At 51.7% G+C, this 27,471-nt stretch overlaps 1 protein-coding gene across 3 annotated transcripts in view; it reads right to left on the bottom strand.

Annotated features, from left to right (window-relative positions):
* Nucleotides 1-12,631: 12,631 nt before the first annotated feature.
* The window catches only part of Micu1 (mitochondrial calcium uptake 1), a 150,941-nt gene continuing 136,101 nt past the window's right edge, over nucleotides 12,632-27,471 (bottom strand). For all 3 annotated transcript variants that reach the window (XM_032889179.1, XM_032889180.1, XM_032889181.1), the window contains 2 exons: nucleotides 16,552-16,641; nucleotides 12,632-13,557 (listed from right to left, as the gene is read on the bottom strand). In XM_032889179.1, the coding sequence (XP_032745070.1) occupies nucleotides 13,400-13,557; nucleotides 16,552-16,641 (248 nt within the window). In that variant the 3' untranslated portion in view covers nucleotides 12,632-13,399. The remainder of the gene's footprint in view (nucleotides 13,558-16,551; nucleotides 16,642-27,471) is intronic.

Below are 27,471 nucleotides of genomic sequence, written 5' to 3'. Positions count from 1 at the left end.
CTAAGTATCCAGATAGAATCTCTGTGTACTTGGACTGGAGAAATGGAGAAGCCAGGGCGAAAGGGCAGTTCATTGGGAGGAATATTAGATGTTGAATTCGGGAGGATGTGTTGGCGATGGGAGTGGCAATCAGGGGACTGTAGGGCAGATGGAGGGCAGAGGGTGATCTTGGGTGGAGACCATGCTTAGGTGCAAGACCCTGGATTCCCCAGCAATGCCCCTCCCCACCAAGACAAAATAACAGACAAGAAGCTTGAGCAGAAACCTAATTTTGAAAATTATTGGGGTTGGGGATTTAGCTCAGTGGTAGAGCGCTTGCCTAGCAAGCGCAAGGCCCTGGGTTCGGCCCCCAGCTCCGAAAAAAAAAAAAAAAAGAAAAAAAGAAAAAAGAAAATTATTAATGGATGTAAATTTTTTAACGCATGATTGCTCTGTCTGCATGTACACTTGCATGTCAGAAGAGGACATTTGATCCCTTTATATAGTCTTGAACCAGTGTGTAGTTGCTGGATATTGAACTCTGGAAGAGGAGTTCTTTTTTTTTTAAGTTTTCTTTTTTTTTTTTTTTTCGGAGCTGGGGACCGAACCCAGGGCCTTGCGCTTGCTAGGCAAGTGCTCTACAACTGAGCTAAATCCCCAACCCCCTAACTCCTGAGCCATCTCTCCAGCCTCGAATGTTTTTAAAGCAAGATACGGGGTTAGATACACCAAGATGTGAGTGCGGAGCACAGGGGAGTTGGATTACAGAGCCTCCAGCCCCAGAGGGTTGGAGAGAGGAGACTCTAGGAAAGGAGATTGTACTGAAGTGTGGTGTGAGGTGAGAAAATGAGTTACTCAGGGGCCAAGTGAAGGGGAGGAAGATTTCAAACTATGAAATGTTATGTTGAGGCCAAGCAATATGAGGACCGAGAAATGACGGCAGTATGAACCGCCATGCTCACCGTGATGCAAGTGTTTCAAGTGTGTCCCCTCGGGGCTCCGTGTGCTCTTAACGTGGGGTTTTCTATAGCATTTTCTTTTTTTTAAAGAGCATTTAGACTAAGTCTTTTTCCCCTCTTTCTTTTTTAAATTGATTCATTTTTATTTTTATTTTTTTTTTCTTTTTTTTTTGGAGCTGGGGACCGAACCCAGGGCCTTGCGCTTGCTAGGCAAGCGCTCTACCACTGAGCTAAATCCCCAACCCCTGATTCATTTTTATTTTATGAACATCAGTGTTTTGCCTGTATGCGTGTCTGAATGAGAATGTCAGGTCCCCTGGAACAGGAGTTATGGGCAGGTGTGAGCTGCCATGTGGGTGTTGGGAATTGAACCTGGGTCCTCTGGGCTATTTTTTTTTTTTTTTTTTTTTTTTTTTTTTTGGTTTTTTTTTTGGAGCTGGGGACCGAACCCAGGGCCTTGCGCTTGCTAGGCAAACGCTCTACCACTGAGCTAAATCCCCAACCCCGCAGCCAGCGCTCTTAACCACTGAGCCATCTCTCCAGTCCACTATAGCATTTCCCAATAGAAATTATTTAATTGGCTTAGAAATTCTGACAACGCAAATAAGAGATAGGACAATTAGACCTAAGATGTGAGAGCTGGGGGCACAGGGACACTTGGCCTTGGACAGACACATGGACACAATACTTTGGGAGAGGCAGTTTAGCAGCTGTGGAGGAACCTTCCCTTGGGTGATTTTCTCAGTTCTCTCAGGAGCAAGGCCCTGTGTCCCCTTTCACAAGACAGCTCTACATCTGAATAGATTAGCAGCTTCCTAATGTGTTAATGGCTAATCCTGGACAGAGAGCTTTCAAACAGCCCTTCCCGACATTTGTTGATCTAGGACTATAATATCTGCCTTCCATCTCCTGCTAAGTGCCTGAGTTCTGTTCTCTTTTCCTGAGAAGTCCTTTGTCTGATGACCACATGTGCCTCAGTCTGTGGAAACGGTACTTAATGGGGTGGGAGGTGGTTTTTTTTTTTTTTTTTTTTAATATTTGTTTTATGCGAGTACACTGGCACTGTTAGACACACCAGAAGAGGGCATCAGATCTCATTACAGATGGTTGTGAGCCACCATATGGTTGCTGGGGAATTGAACTCATGACCTCTGGAAGAACAGTCACTGTTCTTAGCCACTGAGCCATTTCTCCAGTCCAAGGGAGGTGGTGTTTTATCAGTGTGCTGAGGACTGTGGATTGTGAGTGTTCTGTTCCTGCCTGCAAGCCCTCCTTCTCTTCCTGCCACATAAAACGACAAAGTCATTTAAAATTGTAATTAGCTCCTTGGCAGGTATCTTAGACATTGCTCCATCGCTGTGAAGAGATACTATGACCAAGGCAGTTCTTACAAAAGAAAGGATTTAATTGGAGGCCGGCTTAGGGTTTCTGAGGCTCAGTCCATGCAGTCCATGCAGGGAGCATGGTGGCGGCAGCAGGCAGGTTGTGTGCTGGGGAAGTAGTTAAGGGGCACATTGTAACCTCTGGTGTGTGTGTGTGTGTGTGTGTGTGTGTGTGTGTGTGTGTGTGTGTGTGTGTGTGTGTTTGTTTAGGGGCAGGGCTGGCACAGGCTTTTGAAACCTCAAAGTCCACACTACTCCAACAAGGTCACCCGTCCTCAGCCCTGTCAAATAGTGCCACTCCCTGATGACTAAGCACTCAAATATAAGACCTATGGGGGCCGTTCCTTATCAAACCGACACAGCGAGTTCAGTCTGTAAGGACCTGGAGAGGAGGCTGAGCATGGACGGGCGCGGCTCTCAGCAGGGAGCCGTTTGCACCTTAGCTTCCTCCTCTCCCCTCTGCTGCTGAGCTTGGCTCCGCCCCCACCGCTTCTTCTCTCCTTAGCCCCCTCCCCGCCGTGGTGCTGGGAACCAAGGCCATGCACAGTGCCCAGAGCAGGCAGGTGCTCCGGAGCCAGGCTCCTTCCAGGCCCGCTCTGCTCAGTGATGAGCAGGGGCGCAGTGACCTGAGCCTGAGGGCTCCCTCCGTGGACTCTCTGCGGCCTCCCTTACTTTCCGCTCAGTCCTGTTCTCAGCTCATGCCAACCACTTTGGTTTGTGGGTTTAGATTTTGTTTAAAACATAAATGGAAGGCTGAACGTGTTGGCTCATACTTGTTTTTATGTTTGTTTTGTTTGTTTGTTTTGTTATTTGAGACAGGGTTTCTTTGTGTTGCCCTGGCTGTTGTCAGATTTGCTCTGTGGACCAGGCTGGCCTTGAACTGAAGAGATCTCCCTGTCTCTGCCTCCTAAATGCTGAGATTAAAGGCGTGCACCACCACCCAGCTTTATACTCATAATCCTATTACTTGGGAGGCTGAGGCAGGAGGATTGCTGTGAGTTCCAGGCCAGCCTGGGGGTACAGAGTGAAATCCTGTCTCAAAACAAAACGAGAATGCCATGTCAGGGTTGAAGAGCAGTCGTACCCTTTCTCTTAAATGCAGGCTCTCCCTAGAGCCCAGGTCACCTCAGCTTGCTGGGGTCTTCCTGCCCCGGCTTCCCAAATGCTGGGATAACAAACCTGCACACCATGGCTGAGAACAGCTTGGTGTGCTGGGAGAAAATCTGAAAACTTCTTTCCTGAAGCACTCTGGTGGCCTCTGAGTACCCACAGGGCACTGCAAAGGCCTCGCCTGGCTCTGCTACTGGACTGGCACCTTGTATAGGCAGCAGTTAGCTGCTTCTCTGTTTCCAGTACCACATCCTTCTGTCCCCCTCCTGCCATCTAACGCATCTCTCCTCACTCCCCAACCCCCACCTACACACACACACACACACACACACACACACACACACACACACACACACACACCGCCTACCTGCACGGCCTCAGTTACCTTTCCCGTCTGTCCAATTCTCACTCATTCTTTAGGTCCCGACAGGAAGCTCATTACTTCTGTGAAGTGACAAATTTAATTTAGTAGTCATGTGACTGTTCTGGAAGCCAGAGCTTCGGGGATCCCGAGGTGCACCATGAAGAAGGGTAGACGCTGACTTCAGGGGGCCCAGGCTAATGGAGGTAGAAGAGAATGACAGGGGACTGTGTAAACTCCAGAGGTGGTCCAGATGCTGGAGTCATCCATTCTGCGCAGGGCTGGAAGGGTTCCTCAGGGCCTGACACCTAAGCCTGGGTCTCAAGCTGAGAAAATGCCCCCTTCCTCCTGGACCTCTCCATGCTCCAAATGCTATCGTTTAAGTGCGGATCCCAAGGGAAGTCACCTCCCCTGCCTTGCACAGTGGTGCTATCTGCCTGTGAGTCTTCATACACTGCTTTCAGCCAAACCAAGGCAGACACTTTAACCCCGTGTCCCCCTGGCCTGCACACAGGGTTTGTTTTGGCTCCCTCCATTGCTGGGGGCCTGCAGACCACTTAAGGCAGTGGTGTAAGTGAACACTTCACATCATGACATCCAGGAAGGAGAGGGAGACGGATGGACCCTTCCCAGACCTGCCCTTGGGAGTCTGCTTTTTCCAAAGAGGCCCCACGTCCTAATAGCTCACTCAGGAACTGTCTTAGGGTTTTACTGCCGAAAACAGACCCCATGACCAAGGCAAATCTTATAAGGACATTTAATTGGGGCTGGCTTACAGGTTCAGAGGTTCAGTCCCTTATTGTCAAGGCAGGAACATGGCAGTGTTCAGGCAGGCATGGTGCAGGAGGAGCTGAGAGTTCTACATCTTCATCTGAAGGCTGCTAGCAGAAGACTGACTTCCAGGCAGCTAGGATGAGGGTCTTAAGCCCACACTCACAGCGACACACCCACTCCAACAAGACCACACCCACTCCAGCAGGGCCACACCTCCTAATAGTGCCACTCTCTGGGGCAAGCATCTACAAACCCTCACAGGAGTGTATCAGTGGTGGCACCCATTGATAAGTTATTCCCTCACAATCCTCAGAGGCACCACTGACTGCAGACCAAGCCTGTTAGGGGACACTGTGTACCCAAACATATCTTTTCAAGAAGTTGTAAGGCTCAAAGTCTTGCCTTCAATATTCTGCTTAGACTGCAATATACATAAGCACACAGGCAGACAAGGTATGGAGGAAGACTGTGGAAATGGGGGCATAGGTCTGGGTTCCCCAACGACCTGGTGTTCAATCTAACCCTGTCCCACAGCAGCGGTCCCTGGGCCTGCTACAGAGCAGTAGTGTGGGTCAGAGTGGGCCTAGCATGCATGAGACCCTGCAGTCAGTCCCTCCCATCACTAAAGGAGATGGGTGCTGGTAGCGCAAGCCTTTAATCCCAGCACTTGGGAGGCAGAGGCAGGCAGATCTCTGTTAGTTGAGGTCAGCCTGGTCTGCAGGGTGAGTTCCAGGATAGTTAGGGTTACACAGAAAAACCCCATCTTGAGAAAAAACAAACAAACAAACAAAGAAGAAAAAGAAAACAAACCTAAACTTGGCATTGCAGGTGATGAATATAATTTACTTCAAAGCACGAATGGCTGATGGGTAATTGGGTTTTTACTAATACTTTACTTTTGGAGGCTATGTAGTCTAGGCTAGCCTCAAATATGTGGTGACCCTCCTGCCTTACTGTCCCGCGGTCCTGGGATTATAGGCGTGAACCACCTCACTTGGAAAGTTAGTTCTTCGTAGACTCATGACGGCATGTTGGTGGCACAGCTAGGCTCCATCCTGGCCCGTGCTTTCTGGATGCTGGAGAGAGACAGGCACATTGGCAATCATCCCTCTACCAAGCTTGGCTGTCTCCTAGCTGGTCCATCATATCTAATTCTATTTTAAATTCAAAGTCCTTTGGTGTCAACCTCTAGCCTAGCTTCCCTTGGGGGAGACGTGGAGCAGCTGTCAGTGGTTCATGGTTGGACCCTGGAGAGTACATGTGTTAATGGGTGGGTGGCCTTGAAGCCAGAAGTATGTCATTCTGAGGGGGAACTCCTAAGCTAGACCGCCATTCTTGACATCTTTCCTGGGTTACAGAGTCTTACCTACAAGACTTGGAGTCTCACCTCCCTCTTGATGTCTTGCAGGCACCGCCACATTCTCTCTTTTTAAAACTTTTTCTTGATTCTTTGTGAGTTTCACATCATGTACCCCAGTCCTGCTCATCTCCCTGTCCCCTCATATCTGCCCTCTGCCCTTGCAACCTCCCCCCACCCTCAATAAAACAGCAAAAACCAAACCAAACCAAAAACCCGACCCATAACAAAGCATAGAAAACATCTTCATAGGAGCTGTAGTGTGTCACCGTGTGTCCCACAGTGCACCCCTATGTCCACACCTCTTCATGGGAGCTGTGGTGTGTCACCGTGTGTCCCACGGTGCACCTCTATGTCCACACATCTTCATGGGAGCCGTAGTGTGTCACTGTGTGTCCCACAGTGCACCCCTATGTCCACACATCTTCATGGGAGCCGTAGTGTGTCACCGTGTGTCCCACAGTGTATCCCTATGTCCACACATCTTCTATTGTGAATGTTCACGGCAGTGAGTTGTTGGTTTGGCTCGAGGTCTGTGAATTCTGTGACATCACTACTATTGGATACTCATCGGGGCTCCTCCCAGTTATTGCCCTGTGTCATGGAGATACTGCGGCTTTGGATCAGCAGGACCAGCCCTTTCATGTGCTCCGACAGTTGACAGATGACAAAGATTTTGGGCTGGGCCAACTCAAAGCCCTGGATCTGGACCGCATGGTAGCTAAGCTGCTCAGCCCACTGGCTATTCCTTACCCGAACCACCAGGGGGAGCTCTCCAGCACTGTTCCAGCTAGGACGCTCAATGACTGCCATTGGCCTGAGGCAGGTCAGCTCCTTCTCTCATGCCCAGGGACCAGTTCATCCACACCCACACCTCCAGAGCCAGCTCCACTGGTGCCGCCCAATCGAGGTGTGGGGCTCACTCTCCCAGTGCTTCAGCCAGTGAGGGGCTACGTCAGCTCTCCTGCACTTACACACTTGGGCATCTTATCAGTGCCCCCTCCACTAGGGCCAGTTCTGCTGTGCTGCCCAGGGGAGGTGCCGGGCCAGGTTTCCTGAGTGCTACCACACGTGAGGGGCAGGGTCATTTCTCCTGTTTCCATGACCCTTCAGGTTAGCTCCCCCAGACACGGGAGGTGGTGGGCGGGGAGGGGATATATCACCTCCAAGCTCATGCCACCTCATAGCAGATGAATGGCGGCGACAGCTCTCCTATACATATGACCTAGGGGACAGCTCACTCATGCCTCTGCCACTATGCTGTTCTGGTAAGGCACAGGGCCCACTCTTCCAAGGGCTGCTGCAGGCAAGGGGCAGGGGCATCTCTCCAGAGTGCTGCATCCAGTGAGAGGCAGGGACAGTTCCTGCACAGTCCCTGGACACCCACGTGGTTCCTGGACCGATGACATCACCATGGTGGTATGTGAGCCACAGACGTTGACACCAACCCCTGCCACTGCATAGCCACAGACCCAGACATGGCCCTCAGTGGCAGTGTGGGCTGGGACCTGACCATGATCTCAGGTGCACAACAGGCTGTCCCTGTTCTCTCTCCTACTCCATCTCCCTTCACAAGGCTTAAGCTGTTGTGTTTCTCTCTCTCCTGTCCATCACACAGTTGTACACGCGGCTGGTGGGACTCTGGGTGACCTCCTTTGCCTGTGGGTGTGGCACGGTGGCAAGTGGGTCTGTGGATGTCTTCCTCTTCCCGATCAGCATGGCCGCATGAGAGGCTCTGTGTGGCGGAGGGTGGGTTTGTGGGCCTCTTCACCTTCCCACACCACCAGGTGGCATGGCGGTCCGTCAGCAGGTCTCTGGATGTCTCCTGTGTTTATTTTTAACCTCCACTATCTTCAGCCCAGCACAGCACAGCCCTGGGATACCTCCTTGCCTCTGACCTCCACTTTCTCTTTTTAAAATATTGATGTGTACATTTCGTCTGCATATATGTGTGTACCACATGCATGCATGCCTGGTGCCCTTGGAACTTGAGAGGGCTTCGGATAGCTGCGGTGTAGTTGCTGGGTACTGAACCCGGATCCTTGAACAAGTGCTCACCTCAGCAGCCCCGACCAACATGCTGAAGAACGGCTCACTCTGTTGTCTTCCGTCTAACCCTGACTCTTCTCACAGCTTTGCAGAGCCATGAAGAGAAACCACAGCACTGTGCCACCCAAACGTAAGTTTGGTTTCATCCTAAGTGACTGACAACCTAGCCGTCCTCCACATTTCATGCTTTATGCTTGCCCCTTATCCAGTCACGTGGCTCTGTGGCCTCACCTTCCTCTAAACGTGTTCACTGCCTTCTGGCTCTGCAGCCTGATACAAACTTCTAGGGCAGTGGTTCTTAACCTGTTGTCACGATCCATTTGAGAGGGTCGAATGACCCTTTCACCGGGGTCGCCTAAGACCATCTGAAAACACAGATATTTACATTATGATTCATAACAGTAGCATAAAGTTACAGTTATGAAGTAGCAATGAAAATGTTATGGGTGGGGGTCACCATGATATGAGGTACTATATTCAGGGGTGCAGCATTAGGATGCTTGAGAACCACTATTCTAGGGGCTTACGACCCATTTTGGACCTCACTGAAGCCCACTTAATGCATCTCAAGAAACCAACCATTCAAACATGCAGGGCTGGCCCCTGGGAGCATAGCCCAGTGTCCAGTGCTTGGCTGGTAAACATACCAGGTGACAGTTTCAACCTCAGTACCGAAAAATATAGTAGTTTATTATGGCATTTTCCTAATAGCACCCTCAGTGGCTCCTAGTTATTAATATGGCTGTCCTGACTTATTTACAGGGATACCATAGTTGCCTTTCTCCCCTAGGAGGCCATCTGTGCTTGGGACTTTGTGTTGTAATTTTTATGGATTAAATTTATCGGGGTTGGGGATTTAGCTCAGTGGTAGAGCACTTGCCTAGCAAGTGCAAGGCCCTGGGTTCGGTCCTCGGCTCTGAAAAAAAAAAGAAAAAAAAATTATCTTGGTTTGGCTACTTAAATTCCCCCTTTTGTCTATCTGATATCTTCTGGGAAACAGTAATTTCACATTTATTGGCACAGGGCTGCTCACAGCACTATTTACTGTATTATTATTATTATTATTATTATTATTATTGTTATTGTGTTTTTCAAGATAGGGTTTCTCTGTATAGCCTTGGCTATCCTGGAACAAACTCTCTAGACCAGGCTGGCCTCGAATTCAGGGATCCGCCTGCTTCTGCCTTCCAAGTGTTGGAATTAGAGGCTTGCATCACCCCTGCCAACCAACACAATCCCCCCTTTTTTTCCTACAGTACTATATTTTAAGCTGATTATCGGTCATTTTATGCATTTAAACATCCCTAATACTAGGGCTGTAGCTCAATTGGTAGGATGCTTGTGTAGCATGCATGAAGCTATGGGTTCAGTCCCCAGCACTGTATGAACTGAGCACGGTGGTAATGCCTGTAACCCCAAGCTAATTTACATGTGTGTTACTTTCCCTGCGTGTCTTGTGTTCAGGTGCATATACTCCAGTACATGTATGTGGAGGTCAAAGGAAAAATTTGGGTGTCAGCCCCCACCTGCCACCTTGAAATCTGGTCTCTCTTGTTCATTGGTTGCATATGCCAAGGGAACTGTCTCTTGAGTTTTGCAGGGTTCTCCTGTCTCCACCTCCCTTCCTCCAGCAGAGGCTCGTCTGGTTAGGAACTCTATTCTACTGAGTAGAGGAGGATCCAGACTCAAACTCAGGTTGTCAGGCCTGTGTGGCAAGTGTTTTACCCACTAAGACATCTCCCCAGTCTGTGACTTTCTCCCCCACCTGCAGTCTGCTGAGGCAGGTGCACAGCATGTTGTCAGCCTGTCTCCTGCAAGAATGGAAGTATTTATCCATCCATCAATCCATCCGTCCATCCATCTGTCCGTCCTTTCATCCATCCATCCATCCATCCATCCATCCATCCATCCATCCACCCACTCATTCATCCATCCATCTGTCTGTCCATCTGTCTGTCCATCCATCCATCCATCCATCCATCCATCCATCCATCCATCCATCCATCCATCATTCATCCATCCATCTGTCTGTCCATCTGTCTGTCCATCCATCCATCCATCCATCCATCCATCCACCCACTCATTCATCCATTCATTTACTTGAGACAGATTCTCTCTAAATAGCCTTGGCTGTTCTGGAACTCACTATGCAGACCAGGCTGGCCTTGAACTCATAGAAATCTGCCTATCTCTGTCTCTCGAGTGCTAGAATGAAAGGCATTTGCCACCATACGAGGCCCAATAATAGAGATTTTAAAATGTCCCTTTAGTTTGTCATTTTTAAAAATAGTGCTAGGAGGGCTGGAGAGATGGCTCAGTGGTTAAGAGCACTGGCTGCTCTTCCAGAGGTCCTGAGTTCAATTCCCAGCAACCACATGGTGGCTCACAACCATCTATAATCAGATCTAGTGCCCTCTTCTGGCCTGTAGGCATACATGCAGGCAGAAAGCTATATGATGTATACATAATACATAAATAAAACTTGCATTCTTTAATATTAAAAAAGCCAGGGCACCATGTGTACTAAGTTCATGCTGTCAGTGAGCTTCCCGCTGCCTCTGCATGGGGCACAGCCTTTAGTATGCTCAGTTCTGAGCATTGCAGTATGCTGGTGGCTGAACCCAGTCTCAGGCACGCTGACACAAACTCCACCATTGCGCCACACTCCCAATCCCAAATGTCCATCACATGGGTGGCTTCTGAGTTACTTTTTTTTTCTTTTTTTTTTCCCAGAGCTGGGGACCGAACCCAGGGCCTTGCACTTGCTAGGCAAGTGCTCTACCACTGAGCTAAATCCCCACCACTCTGAGTTACTTTTTATGGCCATTATCTTCATTCTCACTCTTTCCTTCGAGACAACAGTTTCACCATCCAGTCTGGGTTGGCTTTGAACTCAAGCTGATCTTTTGCCCAAAGCCACCCCGTACCCCCTTAGTTCTGGAATTACAGACGTACCACTACTACCACACTTGTCACAGTTGGCTCCTGGTCGTAATTCAGAAACACTCCCTAATCCACGTTGGGAACCCCGGACTCCAGTTTCCAGGAATAGCCCAGTCTTTGAAGCACATCCGGCTTCCCCTTGGCCCTCCTGCTCCTCAGTCTTTGGACTCAACTCACAGGTCTATTCAAAGGGACAAACCAACCCTGGACCACTCTAAATCGCACTTCTTCTGCCAGCGTGAGTGGGCTCACAGGTAGGATCTGACAGAAAACTGCTTCGTGGTACTGAGGAATCTGGCACCATCCTCTCTAGGGCTCCTCAAAGACCTTGCTCTGGTCCAGGCAGCTGATTAGTGAAGGACATCGAATAGCTCGGACATACATTTACTCATTAACATTCATGCTCTAAAGCCAGACAGCAATACACTATTTTCGCCCTCTTTCACCTGCAGTTGGATCCTTCTCAGTCTTCAGTTCCTTCTATGCCTTCGGGCCACTCAGCCCTGCTGACGGTTTAGACTCCCTGCACTGAGCAGGTCTGCCAGCAGGTGGCACTGCAAGTCCGCAGTTGAGCCAGTTTCGGCTCCTGCCTGACTTTTCTGCGGAGTCTCATGACCCCGTGGACTTGGTCTGTTTGAAACTTGCACCCTGGTGCCAGCACCAGGCTCCGGGACCCTTGAAATCCCTTCTTCACTGTGTGGCAGTCATTGTCCTTTCCCTAGAGTATGTGCTTCAGCCACGGCTGAAACAGGGTGGGGCACCAGAAGCAATTGAAATGATTTAAAAAAAAAATTACGGAGCATTCTTCAGTTCCCCTTGCTTAGCAACAGTTTCTATGATTCCTCTTTTTGTCTCCTTGGATCACACTGAACCTCAGGTTAAGGAAGCCCAGCCACTTTCCTGAAGAGTTCTTGTGGGGAGAAGTGAATGTCCCACCCAGCCCGTGGATGGACTTCTGGAGAATGGGACAGGGGAGAGGGTGAGCGTGAATTCTGGGACATATTTAAGAAATGCTTACACTGCACTGATGCCTCAGGCTTAGAGCAACCAGCACAGCAAAGCCTGCACTTAAGGCCCCAGGAAGGGTGGAGAAGGCGAGGTGCCTAAGAGGCAGGAAGCAGCTGTCTCCTAGGAGAGCGAAGCCAGCCTCATGGAAGGGAGGCCCTGGAGAAGTGTGGGCCTCTGCTTTCCTGTGCAGATGTGGACAGAGGCCCCAGCTCTCCTGCTGCCCAATAACCCCTGGCTGTGTTCTGAGTTAGGGCGGAGTGCCGTGCTGAGGCAGAGCCTGGACGTTATGGAGAGCTGAAGCAGAGGCTCATGGGAAGGAACTTAGGGCCCATTCAGCCCAACCTGCCATTTAACAGATGAGGGAACAGATGGGGAATGACAGGCGCAGGCAGCACCACTGAGTGGTAGAGCTGAGGCCATCAGACAGCACGGTTGCTATGGTTCTCAGAATGCACCTCCACCATGCTGGATGCCTGCGGTCCCTGGTAAATCTCTCATCAGGGGCTGTGGGTTATAGTCCCAAGGAAGCCCCACTCCAACGGGGGTGGCACAGCGCCATCCCAACGAGCAAGCGCCCTCACTTTTTGTCCCTGCCTCAAGTTGCTTGTGAGGAGAGAACAGCAGTCTCTGGCTAGAACGGGGTCTGCTGTGACCAAGACAAAAACAAGGGCCCCGAGGAAAGGCCTACAAGAAGCAAAGGACACAGAGCTCTGGGGCATTTCCTGCAAAGTGCTATAATTAAAGTGAGATTTACGAGTGTATTAGACAGAGGGCAGATAGGCTCTGAGCTGCGCTCTGCAGGTCTATAGAGAGGGGACAAGACACAAGGAACAGGGGCTCAGCCCTGGCTCTAGTGAAGCAGAGTCCCAGAGGAGGCATCATGAGGGAGCCCGGAAAAAAAAAAAAAGAGCAGGAGGTTCTGGAGAGCCGCTCAAAGCAGCGACTTTGCATTGGGAGCTGTGCTGATGGCAAAGAGCCTTCCTGGTGCCACTGGTGTCTGCCGCAGACCCTTCCCCTGACCAGGTGCCCTGCCAGATCAGGGTACCAGGGTCATCTGCATTACCGTTCATCACAGACTTCCCTTTGCCTGCCAGAGTATTTCCAAACTTGCAGCTTTAAAACAGCGGGAGGAAGATGGCAGGGACGTTTGTGTTACTATAAATCCACAGTGAGAGACTGCAGAGCCTCCTGGGGCTGCCAGTGTCGGGAGGGCTCCCCGCATTTACCCACGGGGCACTGGTTAAGGGAGCTATGGTCTCTGCTTTGAAGACTTGTTCCTGTCTTAGGACCTTTGATCTGACTGCAGATTCAGAGCCTAGCGGAACACTGACTGGGTCAGGGGAGGATGGAGAGGTCAGCCAGCTGAGGCCAGAGGTCACTTCCAGAAAGATGGGGATGTGGGCACTACTCCCAGAAGCATCAGCAGCATGAGGGCCACTCCAGGATTGCAGGGTGTTAAGGCGAAGGAGGTGGGGTACTATTTGGGTAGAGCAAAGTCCCAGGCGGTTTCTTGGGCACATTTCCACATGGCCTGCATGAGACGGGTAAAGCCCATGTCCTTGGGCTTCTCCAGGCCTCTCATCAGCCGCTGCTTCATGATGGAGACAAACTCCTTATTGCTCAGCTCCCCATTGCCTGGAGGATGAGAAAACAGAGGTGTGAGTAGGGACTCTGGGACGAAGCCACTGAGAAAATTCCAGCCCTCACCCTGGTGGCTCTGCAGTCCAGCCCACACTCAGCCACTGTCAGCCTTGGATCCTTCCATTTCCAAACACAGCCGACTGACACTGTGAGACCAGAGCATAAGTCAGGTCTGTGTTGGAACAGAGATGGATGAACTTTGTACATTGGGCCCTAAAATACTCCCAGGTTGCAGAAGAGACATCTCAACAGTGGGGCAAAGAGAGGACGCTGTCCTGAAGGGGAGCGGTGTGGAGAGGACTCTGTGCTGCAGGGGAGCAGTGTGGAGAGGACACTGTGCTTCAGGGGAGCAGTGTGGAGAGGACGCTGTCCTGCAGGGGAGCAGTGTGGAGAGGACTGCAGGGGAGTGGTGTGGAGAGGACATTGTGCTTCAGGGGAGCAGTGTGGAGAGGACTCTGTGCTGCAGGGGAGTGGTGTGGAGAGGATGCTGTGTTGCAGGGGAGCGGGGTGGAGAGGATGCTGTGTTGCAGGGGAGCAGTGTGGAGAGGACACTGTGCTTCAGGGGAGCAGTGTGGAGAGGATGCTGTGCTGCAGGGGAGCAGTGTGGAGAGGACTCTGTGCTGCAGGGGAGCAGTGTGGAGAGGATGCTGTGTTGCAGTGGAGAGGGGTGGAGAGGATGCTGTGCTTCAGGGGAGCGGTGGGGAGAGGACACTGTGTTGCAAGGGAGCAGGGTGGAGAGGACTCTGTGTTGCAGGGGGAGCAGGTGTGGAGGGGGGCAGGGGTGTGGAGAGGGATGCTGTGTTGCAGGGGAGCAGGTGGAGAGGATGCTGTGGGGGAGCAGTGGAGAGGATGCTGTGGGGGCAGTGTGAGAGAAGACGTGTTGCAGGATGGGAGGGACACTGTGCTGCAGGGGGAGCAGGGTAGGGGGAGGGAGAGGACACTGTGCTGCAGTGTGGAGGGGCGCTGTGCTGTGGGGGGGTGGAGAGGATGCTGTGCTGCAGGGGGAGTGGTGTGGAGGATGCTGTGTTGCAGGGGAGCAGTGTGGAGAGGATGCTGTGCTGCAGGGGGAGTGGCTGGTGCAGGGGAGCGGTGTGGAGAAGATGCTGTGCTGTAGGGGAGCAGTGTGGAGAAGACGCTGTGCTGCAGGGGAGCAGTGTGGAGAAGACGCTGTGCTGCAGGGGAGCAGGTGTGGAGAAGACGCTGTGCTGCAGGGGAGCAGTATGGAGAAGACGCTGTGCTGCAGGGGAGAGGTATGGAGAGGATGCTGTGTTGCAGGGGCAGGGTGGAGAGGATGCTGTGTTGAGAGCGGGGTGGAGACTGCTGTGCTGCAGGGGAGAGTGGAGAGGAATGTGTGCAGGGGAGAGGACGCTGTGTTGCAGGGGAGCAAGGTGGAGAGGACACTGTGCTGCAGGGGAGTGGGGTGGAGAGGATGCTGTGTTGCAGGGGAGCGGGGTGGAGAGGATGCTGTGTTGCAGGGGAGCGGGGTGGAGAGGATGCTGTGTTGCAGGGGAGCGGTGTGGAGAGGATGCTGTGCTGCAGGGGAGCGGTGTGGAGAGGATGCTGTGTTGCAGGGGAGAGGGGTGGAGAGGATGCTGTGCTGCAGGGGAGCGGTGTGGAGAGGACTCTGTGCTTCAGGGGAGTGGGGTGGAGAGGACACTGTGTTGCAAGGGAGCAGGGTGGAGAGGACTCTGTGCTGCAGGGGAGCAGGGTGGAGAGGACACTGTGCTGCAGGGGAGCAGGGTGGAGAGGACACTGTGCTGCAGGGGAGCGGGGTGGAGAGGATGCTGTGCTGCAGGGGAGCAGGTGTGGAGAGGATGCTGTGTTGCAGGGGAGCAGGTGTGGAGAGGACACTGTGTTGCAGGGGAGCAGGGTGGAGAGGACTCTGTGCTTCAGGGGAGTGGGGTGGAGAGGACACTGTGTTGCAGGGGAGCAGGGTGGTGGGTGTGGCTGCTGGAGCACTTCCCACCCATAGCAAAGAATGAGGACCCCTGGGGTGTGGTGAGGCTGAGTTCAATCTGCTTCTCTACCTGGAAGGTGTCCCTGGTGCTCTGTACCTGGCCATCCTGTTCATCCTTAAGTCTTGGCCTTGGAACCTTTGGTGGTCTGGGCTTATACATCCTCTCCAAGGTAAGCCCAACCCTATCTCTTCTTTTCTTTTAGTTTTAAAAATTCTGTGTGCATTGGGTTTATGTGTATATTCACTCCGTGTGTCTGGTGCCCGAGGAGGTCGGAGGTGACAGATGTCCTGGAACTGGAGCTGCTTTGTGGACACTGTGAACTGAACGCTGGCCCTCAGCAAGAGCAGCCAGAGCTCTGCCCTGCTCGGCCCAGCCCCTCATTTCCCTCACTGTTCTCAGTAGGTGACATAGGTCCTGGCGTCCACAATGCTCTATAAGAACAGAGCTGCGTCGACTTCCTTCTAGAGTCTCTGGGACATGTGCGCCCTCATCTACTAGCAGCAAACTGTGTGCATGTGTGTGGTAATATTTTTGCTTCTTTATTTCCCAGAGAAAATTACATGTCTTCGGGGATCACCAGGATTACAATTTGGGAAAACACAGCTTCGAGCCAACTTACAAATGTGACTGCTGCTGTCATTTTGAAACCCATGTGGTCACTAATTTAAACCCACAGGCAAGGTGGGATGACAGGAAATGGGAAACGTACTAGTGTGGCAGTGCACTCCTGTAATGCCTGCCCTTAGTCATGGTATATACGGTAAGTTCCAGGCCAGCCAGGTTACATAGAGACACCCCCATCTGAACAAAACAAAACTAAAAAGCAAAAAACCAAAACTAAACATAAAACAAACCCGGAGAGTGGCTAACGCACCCCGGGGCCCAGGGTGGTACCTCTCACGGTCACTGTGCCAAGGGCCGACCTGCGGCAGAGGCAGATACGGCCATAGAAAACCGTCCCACTACAGACAGGGTCTAGGGATACAGCGAGGCCTGGTGCACCCTCTCCACTCCATGGGGCCCCACTCACCGTCGCAGTCAAAGAGTGCAAACACCACGTCACACACGTGGTCCGACAGCTCGACTTTCGCCACTGTCCTGGCCACTTGCTGCATGGTCACTGAGGGAAGAAAGTGCTGGGTTAGTGCTGTACCGACACCTCTATTCTCCTCTCTCCGGATGGGGGCTGAACCACTCAAAACTGCAGCTGTATCCGGGTCGGGTTAGAGAGAGCAAGGCCAGCTGTGGGGCGGCACACGGGATGGGGCAGGAGGGCGGCTGGGGCTCCACAGTGAGAACCTGCGCCAAAGCCACGAGCAAACTTCAAGGCCATGGAGGGGCACTGAGCCACTCTCCAACAATCAAAATGGGCTGTGCACGTCCCAGTGATGCGGCACTTGGGTGGCACGTCCCAATGCCCAGCAGTGAAGAAGAAAAAAAGAAAGAAAGAAAATGAGAATTTAATCTTTATCCACAACTCCCTCTCTTTACACCTCAGGGTATTTTGTTTGTTTGGTTTGGTTTGGTTTGGTTTTCGAGACAGGGCTTCTCTGTGTAGCTCTGCCTGTCCTGGAACTCCCTCTGCACACAAAAGGCACTGTTTCAAAAAAAAAAAAAGTCTGATATAAAATTTATAGAGAAGTAAAACTTCTATAAAGAGTTTTCTCTTTCCACGTGAAGGCCAGAGGCCAGCGCGGCGTCTTCTTTCCTTGCTGCTGGTGTACAGGCAATTCCACTGGCCTGCCCTCAGGGGCCTAGCAGCTGCTTACGTCATCACTGCCTCATCACTGCCGCCTCAGCCAATGGTTGTGACCGGTGTCTGCGGCTGGATCCTTCGCTTCCTCCATCCCTTCCTCAGGTCTCTTCACTCCTTTCCTCTCTCTCAATAAACCTCTTGTACACCAGATCTGTTGCATGGCATAACTTTTTCAGGGGGTACACCTTGGCATGGGCCTGACAAAGACACCCCCCACCCACACCCCCGCTGCATTGTATTTTATAACACTCACTACCTTTGCTGAAGTTACAGACCGGCACTGCTGTGTCCTTTTTTTTTTTTTTTTTAGACAGGGGTTCATTGTGTAGACGTGTCTGACTGGTACTCACAAAAGAGAGCCGAGGCTGGCCTGGGACTCCATACATAGACCAGACTAAACTCAAACTCACACAAGATCTGCCTGCCTCGGCCTCCTGAGTACTGAAATTAAAGTCGTACATATCATCATGCCCCGCATAGGTCCTGCTTTGCATGTGGATCAAAACTTGGTTGCTGGCATCGGAACTCAGATCCTCACGCTTGCACCACAGGCAATTCATCTCGCCAGTCCCGGGCAACTCCGTTAAAATATTCTACCAGAAAACTTCCTTTAAAACAAACCAATACCTACAGTCTCCTCAGTGGCTTCTTGGGACAGCCACAACAAGATGGCAAATATCAAGGAAAAGTGCAGGCAGCAGGAGGGGCGGGGCACCGGCAGGAGGGGCGGGGCACCGACAGGAGGTGTGTGCACCTTAGTCCAGGACAGTTCTGTGTGAGCTGTTTGCTCCACTAGCCACCTCCTGCTCCAGCCGGTTCTTTTACCAGTACCCCAGAGAAGCAGGATACTTGGTCTTACTAGGTCACCGCACATTTTTATTTATTTTTATTTTTTTTGGTCTCTGTAGAGAAGTTCTCTTCTACTGCCATTTTCCTCCCCTGACATTTACTATGAAATATTGGCAATCGTGTGGAATTGGTTTTCCACGAAAGACGAGCCAGGAAGAACTAGGCAATTTCCGCTGTCTTCCCTCTCATTTATCCTCATGCCTGGCCTACCTATGCCTATAAATTATGTTACTGCTTACAGATCAGCTCCAAAGTGAAGTAAAACTTACGGGAAGGAAAAAGGGGCTGGAGAGGTGGCTCAGTGGTTAAGAGCACTTAGTGCTCTTGCACAGGACCCGGGTTTGATTCCCAGCACCCACAAGAAGGGTCCCAGGGATTAGAAGGAAGCGTTCTTCTGACTTCTTGGTGGTACATACAATGCACACATACATACTTGCAGGGGAACATTTGTGTACATAAAATAAAGAAAAGAAGAAAAGGAGCAGCTTCCGCTTATGGAAGGCTGTGGGACCATTGGCTTAGACTCCACGGAAGTGTGACAGAGTAGCAATACATCCTCGAGGTGCACCTCTTGGTATTTCACACGTTAGCATCAGTTTCAGTTCGTCTTGTCATTTCTTCTGAGATTTTCTCACTTTCATCTGTTACCTCCGTAAATATTCAGCACTTGGCCTCCAAGGTCAGCTGACACCGGTATGGCAGGGCAGAACCGTGCTGGGGTGCCAGCAGACAGGGCTCTCAGAGTGGCTCCACCCGACAGCTGCTTGGTGGCTTAAGGTTTGCTTTTCTCAGATTTGAGCCACCATGTGGTTGCTGGGAATTGAACTCAGGACCTTTGGAAGAGCAGCCAGTGCTCTTAACCACTGAGCCATCTCTCCAGCCCCGCTTTTCTCAGATTTGAATCTGAGGATGCCAGAGGAGGCCACTGGGGCTTCACTGCTGTTTAGAGTGTGAGGGTGACGATGGACATGGGCTGGACGTATCTGGGGATAGCAGAGGCTCCCGCATGGCTGTCCCAGGGTTCAAAGCCTCGAACATGCGAGGGACAAAGCTGTTCAGGAAGGTGGGAAATGCTAGTCTCTTCTTCCTGCAGCCTGGGCCACTCTTCAGGTCACCTTTGCTCTCAGCCTGTGACAGTGGAGAGGCCAGTGTGTTTTTTTTTTTTTAATTCTTTTTTTCGGAGCTGGCAGTGTGTTTTGAAATAAAAAGATTTAGGCAGAGTCAAATGTGGTAAGTTTTCATGTGCTGCAGATGGACAAAAGTACAGTACCAAGCTTGAGACTGAGCCTTGCTAGAAGAACTGATCACTGCTAACTTTACTGTGTGGAGAAGGTGAAGGTGGAAGAGGAGAAGGAGGAGGGGAAGGAGGGAGGGAGGAAGAGGAAGAGGGGGAGGAGGGAGAAAAAGGGGGAGGAGGGAGGAAGAGGAGGGGAGGGAGGAAGAGGAGGGGAGGGAGGAAGAGGAGGAGAGGAAGTAAGGGAAGGAGGATGTCCTTAAAGGCAACTTACAAGGAGAATAAGTTACACTTTACACTTCTTAAGGAGGAGATCTCCTAAGGAAACTTTGGGAGCTCCCTTGGGGAGGTCAGAATGAGAGTGGAGAAGCGGGTGCTCTCATACATTCCTACCCGCTGTGGAACTTCCTTCCACTGCACAGAGGAGTCCCGAGAAGGGCCCGAGAACCTCATGTGCATGGGAGTGTGCTTTCCGCTGGCCGCACCATTTGTAGCAGGCGGTATCAATCTCATGTCTAACGACTGCCTTGTTGCTTTCTCCCGAGGCCGTTGCTCTCTCAGGTAGAATGCCTGGCCAGTCTTCTTGCAACTCTCAGATTCATCCTTCTCCCCACACCGACAGCACTCTGTTCCAATAAACCAGTAAGCAATATCCAGGCGTGTCAGAGAGAGGTGGGGGGGAGGGAGGGAGAGAGAGAGAGAGAGACCTCGACAATTTCCACTGAGCAGCTCATTAGGCTGGTATTAGCTGCTTGTAGAATGGGGGACTCCTAGAGACTGCACCAAGACAATCATTACAAACGCCACCCCTCACATGGCAGGGATAGATTATGCCCCATCCCACCTGGAGGGGATGCCAGTGGCCTGTGGATACCAGGGCTGCTAAGTCACTGTGACTCCTAGGATGGGAACAGTCTTGCTCGGGTGCCCTTTTCATAGCAAAAGGGTCCTTGGAGAGGCCCCCAGGGTATGAATCAGAACAGCACAGAACAAACAAAGCAGGGAAGCTGTCAAACTGGAAGTGTCAGGACTGCTGGGGCGAGAGCAGAGAGAGAGATGCCTGACGGCTGCATCCAAGAGCGGGCTCATTCACAACGGCTTCAACATCTCCAAATCACGAAGCCGGAATTAAACCCCGGTGAAGAGGGCTTCCCTACCCTTGCCCTCCTGGACCTCAGCTTTCCTGTGCAGAACTGTTGGTACTACAACTTTGGCCCTCTCCTATTTGGTGACTGTAATTCTGAAACACATGTGTCTTTTGTGATGGTTACTTTCCCCTGGCAACCTGCTGGTATTTAGAATCACCATGGAAGCCCAACCCCATCTCAGGTCTATGAGGATGCTCACTCCAAATGTGGTCGGTTTAATTCTGTGGTCTGGGGAGCTGGACTGAGTAACAAGGACACTGTGAACTGGGCATAAACATCCATCCCTCTCCTCATCCTGGCTGTGGGGCTGACACTACCTCCTGCCACCATGTCTTTCCTGCTCCGACACATTTACCTCCAGGCTGCACACAAGCCAACCCTTCTTTTCTTCTTAAATGCCTTTCCCTCTCCTGTGTATGGATGTGGATGACGTATGAGGGCGGAGGGCGGAGGGCAGAGGGCAGAGGGCAGAGGGCAGAGGGCAGAGGGCGGAGGGCGGAGGGCGGAGGGCGGAGGGCGGAGGGCGGAGGGCGATGTTAAGACATCCAATGCTGTGCTCTTTTACTCTCATGCTCTGGAGGCAGGGCCACACACTGAACCTGGAGCTGGGCTGGTGGCCAGCAGCCCCAGCCATGCTGTCTCTGGGCCCCGCAGTCCTGGGGCTGCAGGTGTAAGCTCGATGGCCCAGGTCCTGGTGCTGGCACAGCAAGGAACACCACTGCCATCTCTCCAGCCGCTTTGACTTATTCAGGCAAGTATTCTGTCACACGGATCGAAACAAGTAACGAATATAGTCTTCTGGGGATTTCTTGTTTTTGTTTTGACATAAAAGTCCTAATATCCTTGCGATTGCCAAAGTATCTTTCTTTGTGTTCCCAAGATGACTGAGCTGACAGCACACATGTAGTTTCAAGATGGACTTTGGATCACAGGAAAGACCAAGGGTCGTTGGCATTTCCCAGTGCTGCCCTCTAACCCCCCCCCATGAACTGGTCACCAAAGGCCAAGGGGTCAATCGGTCATGCTATGTAGTGACGCCCTCTAAGATCCTCGGAGTACAGGCTTGGGCAAGCTTCCAGACTGTTGGCACATGGAGGATCGTGGAGGATGGTGCGTCCTGGCAGGGTCCAGGAGTTCTGGGCCCCTCCCCGACCTCTCCCTGTGCATCTGTAACCTTTGAAAGAAGCCAATAAACCCAAGTGCTTGCTCTAGTTCTTTGAGTCTCTCACAAATCAGCTGAAGCCGCCCCATCAGGAGCTGACTGGGCAGGAGCTCAGATAAGACAACCTGGGGCTGTGACTGTGTCCGAAGGCCAGGGTCAGTCTCAGAGGATGGAGACATCAACCCTCAGCTGGCATCAGACCTGACACTAGCTCGAGGGAGACACATCACAACGGAAGACAAAAACCGGGCTGGGTGTCCAGGTACAACTGACTGCTTGCACACTTTAGTTTTTATTTATTTTTCCAGACAGGGTTTTACTATGCAGCCCCAGCTGGCCTCAACTCACAGGGATCCTTCTGCCTCTGCCTCCTGAGTGCCGGCACTGAAGGTCCCAGGAAGGAGAAAGCTTAGGTTCTAAGGATCGCTGGTGACATTTCTACTTATCTCTCCAGGGGCCTACATCCACTTAAGGTTGGGAAGGGGAGAATTGGCAGAGCCCTGCCACTCAAACTCGGCTGCCATTTGTTCTGACAACTCCAGACCGGACTGGAACTGTGCCAGTGCCTGGTCAACTCGGTGGTGGAAAGACTCTCATGCTAAGCTTCTGTGCTAAAGTAAGACATCGGAAATTAGGTTCCATAACACTTACCATACCATGGCCAGGAGAGCGGCGAAGTGTAAAACCCACGCGTCCACGTAAAACCACCGGCTCTTGGAGCCAGACGAGACAGAGATGATGAGAGATCCAGGGGACTTCAGTGACTTGCCAGCGTCACAAAGCTAGTGGCTACTGGGCTGACACATTTCAGTGCTCCATTTCCCTATATACACTGGGCCTCTCGCCTGGATGGACCAGTTCCTTCCTGACTCTGTCAGCCTAAAGGGACCCTCTGTGCTTTGTGCCAGGGATGAGTGACAGCTAGGACTTGGGGGGAGGCGGTACCCCAACCAGACCGCAGATCCGACCGTGTTCTGCAGTGAGGGTCACACGTTGTGCCCTTGGAACGCACGCTGACAACTGAGGCGACAACTAAAAATGTGTAGGAGGACAACAGCTTCCTAAGAAGTCACAGAGGTGGCCTGGGTGAGGGCGGGTGCCGTTCTCTATGCGACCCAGTTAGAGTGCTTGTCTTTCCCCCTGTGAAGGTGTGTGGAAAGGTGACCCACAGGTTACGGTGATGTCCTGAGCTGGTTCCTCATGTGATTAGTCAGTCATGCCCCACTGGACCGCAGGGGAGAGAATGAAAAAGCTGGCTGTGGTTGCCAAGGTGAGGTGTGGGGAGGGGATGCTGCTTCAGCCTGGGGAGGGCTGGCTTCTACAGAGGGGTAGGGGTGGGTGGGGAGGTGTTGGGTGGTCCTTTCTTGCCTGTGTCTTTTTTTGTAAGTCCTTCCAAGCCACTCTGGCATCTGGAACACACATATGCTGACAGTTTTGGGGTGAGTGGTGGGGAAGGACAGCATTAAGGGGAGCTAAGGATGGGGAGGAAAGAGCAACACAGCGCCTTAGCAGTAAGAGGCCCACGTTTGCTCTACGTGGTGCCTGCTCTGCGTGGTCCAGGCTGCTGACAACCTATGGGGGATCAGGCGGCCTGCCTGTCAGAGGTGACACAGTTGGTCCCGCCCCCTAGCTAACAGAAAGTGCAGTTCAGATGACCACAACCGGCTCAGACTAACACAGCTGTATGGTTTATTGCCTTGTCCAGTGCTGAGCTTAACTTCACTGAAAATCCTATCACATCGTGTCTAAAAATGGCAAGAGGGTTTTTTGTTGTTGTTGTTGTTTTTTTTTTAAAGATGTGTTCTTGGGTGATCCCAAACTGCTGGGCTCCATGAACTGCCTACCTTAGCCTTCCAAGTCCTGTGACCATAGGCGCGCTCTACTCTCCTGGCTCCAGACAAGCGCGGCTATGAGCACCGTTAGGCAGTTAATGTTTTCAGGTGACATGCTAGAGGACAGACATACCAGGGAAGAGTTCCAGTTTAGACGGGGCCAGCCTGTGCACTGCACGGGGGGGAGGGACACACATACCTGGCGTGCTAACCAACACGAGTCACAGTAAGCGTTCTGTCTGGGAGGAGACTGCCTCCAGTGCGTGTGGGACATCGGGTGATGAAGGCTTGGAAGGGTCAGTGAGGCTGATGTTTGGAAAGCTGGAGTGTACTGAAGCCTCATTTTTTTTTCTTCTTTTTCTTTTTCTTTTTTCGGAGCTGGGGACCGAACTCAGGGCCTTGCCTAGCAAGCGCTCTACCACTGAGCTAAATCCCCAACCCCCTGAAGTCTCATTTAAAAACTGGAACTATGGTGCAGAGGGGGCAGATACCGGGGAGGATTTATTTCATCAGACACCAGTCAAGTGTAAGGGAACCTAACAAGCCAGGTCTTAGCTCAAGGCCAACATACTCCCAACCGCACACACACTGAAGCAAGGCCAGCTCTCCTCAAATTCAAGTTCCTGGAACCTCCTGCCTCAGTCTTCTTTTCTTTTCTTTTCTTTTTTCTTTTTCTTGAGACTTTTTTCTGTGTAGCTCTGGCTGTCCTAGAACTCGATCTGTAGATCAAGCTGTCCCTGAACTCACAGAGATGCACCGGCTGCTACCTCTCTCCGTGCTGGGGCTAAAGGCCTACACCACCTGGCTTGCTCGGCCTTCTGGGTCCTGGTGTTAGACGTGTGAGCCACTAAGCCTAGTTAGAGAATTATTTCTGGTTAGGTAATACCTTCACCTGCTGCAGAATTCAGACGGTGTAGGAGCAGAGCCTTTACCGCTGAGAGAGCACCACCAGCAGCTCTCTCAGACACATGCACATCAAAGACTCACTCTTCCCTCCCTCCTTCCACGAAACAGCAACAGAGCAACCAGTGCTGTGCTTGGCTCATTCAGCACCGCGACTGGAAAGTAACTCCATCCCAGAGCGCAAACCGCAGCCCACAGCAGCTGTAGAGCGATCGAATCTCCCAAGGACAGGATGATCTGCAGAGGGCTCCTTGTTTATAACACGGCATCCTTGAAGGACTGGGATTCTTGCTCCAGTGAAGGCTAACTCCAGTGGCTGTAGATATGCTATGATTCAGTGTGCTGAAATGACCTGAAAGGCTCTCGCTTCCATAGGCTGCTCATGGTAGTTCCAGGAAGCAGTGCGATAGAGCTTAATCTGTGTGTGTGTGTGTTCATGCGTGTGTGCATGTATATGCACAGGGTGCACATGCCTTGGGAAGCCAGAGGCATCAGATACCTTTGAGCTAGAGTTCCAGACAGTGGTGAGCATTTTTAAAAAAATATTTATTTATGTATTATATATACAGCTTTCTGCCTGCATATACACCTGCATGCCAGAAGAGGGCATCAGATCCCATTACAGACAGTTGTGAGCCACCATGTGGTTGCTGGTAATTGAACTCAGGACCTCTGGAAGAGATGGCTTAACCGATAAGCCATCTCTCTAGTTTAGGGGTGAGCCTCTTAATTTAGATTCTGGGAATCAAGCCCAGGTGTGTGTGTGTGTGTGTGTGTGTGTGTGTGTGTGTGTGTGTGTGTGTGTGTGTGTGTGTGTGTGTGTGTGTGTGTGTGTGTGTGTGTGTGTGTGTGTGCACTGGGGCTGAAAAACAACTTGTAGGAATTGCTTTTCTCTTTTCCATCGTGTGGGTATTGGGGATCGAACTCACATCATCGAGCTTAGCAGCAAGTGACCTCATCTGCTGCGCCATCTTGTTGACCCATACTTCTTGTCACCTCTCTTTTCTGGTCTGTTCCTCAGTGGACTCTAAAGTCAGCTGACTTGAGTGCTGGCAGATTATGCTCCTCTCCCTCTCCCTGCAGTAGTCACGGATCTCTCAGGCATCTCTTGTCCTCAGGGTGCTAGTGCCACTTTACAAAACACTGATATATGCGCAGTGATGCAGTTGAGGCAGAACCAATCTTCAGAATGCTAAGTGACTTTACATTTGGGAAAATGAACCAGGTCTTTGCATGGGAAATCCCTCATGAAGCAAACATTTATTTTGGATTTTGAGCTTCCTTGTGAATAATTTTACTTTAAAAATTGATAACTTTGTCTTAAAACAGTGGAATCCTGGCCAGCATTTCCTTCATACAACAATGTTTTTTACAACATAACAGTGGTGGGCAGTGTGCAGGGCCTGTCTCTCACTACAGTGATGGGCAGTGTGCAGGGCCTGTCTCCCACTACAGTGATGGGCAGTGTGCAGGGCCTGCCTCTCACTACAGTGGTGGGCAGTGTGCAGGGCCTGTCTCTCACTACAGTGGTGGGCAGTGTGCAGGGCCTGTCTCTCACTACAGTGGTGGGCAGTGTGCAGGGCCTGCCTCTCACTACAGTGGTGGGCAGTGTGCAGGGCCTGCCTCCCACTACAGTGATGGGCAGTGTGCAGGGCCTGTCTCCCACTACAGTGGTGGGCAGTGTGCAGGGCCTGTCTCTCACTACAGTGGTGGGCAGTGTGCAGGGCCTGTCTCTCACTACAGTGATGGGCAGTGTGCAGGGCCTGTCTCTCACTACAGTGATGGGCAGTGTGCAGGGCCTGTCTCTCACTACAGTGGTGGGCAGTGTGCAGGGCCTGTCTCTCACTACAGTGATGGGCAGTGTGCAGGGCCTGTCTCCCACTACAGTGATGGGCAGTGTGCAGGGCCTGTCTCCCACTACAGTGATGGGCAGTGTGCAGGGCCTGTCTCCCACTACAGTGATGGGCAGTGTGCAGGGCCTGTCTCTCACTACAGTGATGGGCAGTGTGCAGGGCCTGTCTCCCACTACAGTGGTGGGCAGTGTGCAGGGCCTGCCTCCCACTACAGTGGTGGGCAGTGTGCAGGGCCTGTCTCTCACTACAGTGATGGGCAGTGTGCAGGGCCTGTCTCCCACTACAGTGATGGGCAGTGTGCAGGGTACTGACGGCCATGCACTGCCAGAATTTATCAACTGAAGCTCTTTTAAGTTCTAATCCCTTCCCCACGCATGTCTGTAACACTCCTATTCCATGTTCCATGTAGGTTGTCTGGAAGACCCTTGCTTGTAATTTTCTTCTCTTTCCGCTGTCACATAAAAGTGTTGAATATCTTTTCTTTTTTAAAAACATGAAAACCTTGTGTTATTATAGGTGTTTGGGTGCTTTACCTGCGTATGTGCTCATCACATGCGTGCCTTGAGCCTAGGGAGGCCAGAAAAGGGCGTCAGGTTCCCTGGAGCTGGGGTTACAGAAGCTGCGAGCTGCCACATGGGTGCCGGGAAGGGGAAGCTGTCTCCCTAGCCTGGCGTCTCTTTCCTTCCTTCTTTCCCATCATCCTTTTTATGGATTTCCTAGACAAGGTTTCTCTGTGTAGGCCTGGCTGTCCTAGAACTCACTCTGTAGACCAGGCAGCCTGCCTCTGCTCCGGAATGCTGGGATGAAAGGCATACACCACCCCCACCCAGCCTGGAGTCTCTGTTCTAACACCCTGCTCACTCTGGGTACCGTGTACTGAAGCACACCAGTGTGAAGTTTGACCTCAGCCTGGACTCTCTGTTTAACACCCTGCTCACTCTGAGTAAAAACCGTGACTACTGAGCACATCGGTGTTTTCTGACCTCAGCCTTCTAAAACACCCTGCTCACCTGGGTGTGACTACTGAGTTTGGTGTGAGTTCTGACCTCAGCCTGGAGTCTCTGTTCTAACACCCTGCTCACTCTGAGTACCGTGACTACTTGAGTTCTGACCTCAGGCCTGGAGTCTCTGTTCTAACAAACTCTGAGTACCCGTGACTAGGCACCGGTGTGAGTTCTGACCTCAGCCTGGAGTCTCTGTTCTAACACCCTGC

This window comes from Rattus rattus, chromosome 18 (genome assembly GCF_011064425.1).
Source record: "Rattus rattus isolate New Zealand chromosome 18, Rrattus_CSIRO_v1, whole genome shotgun sequence".
Lineage (NCBI taxonomy): Eukaryota > Metazoa > Chordata > Mammalia > Rodentia > Muridae > Rattus > Rattus rattus.
This window is presented reverse-complemented; position numbering and strand designations above follow the sequence as displayed.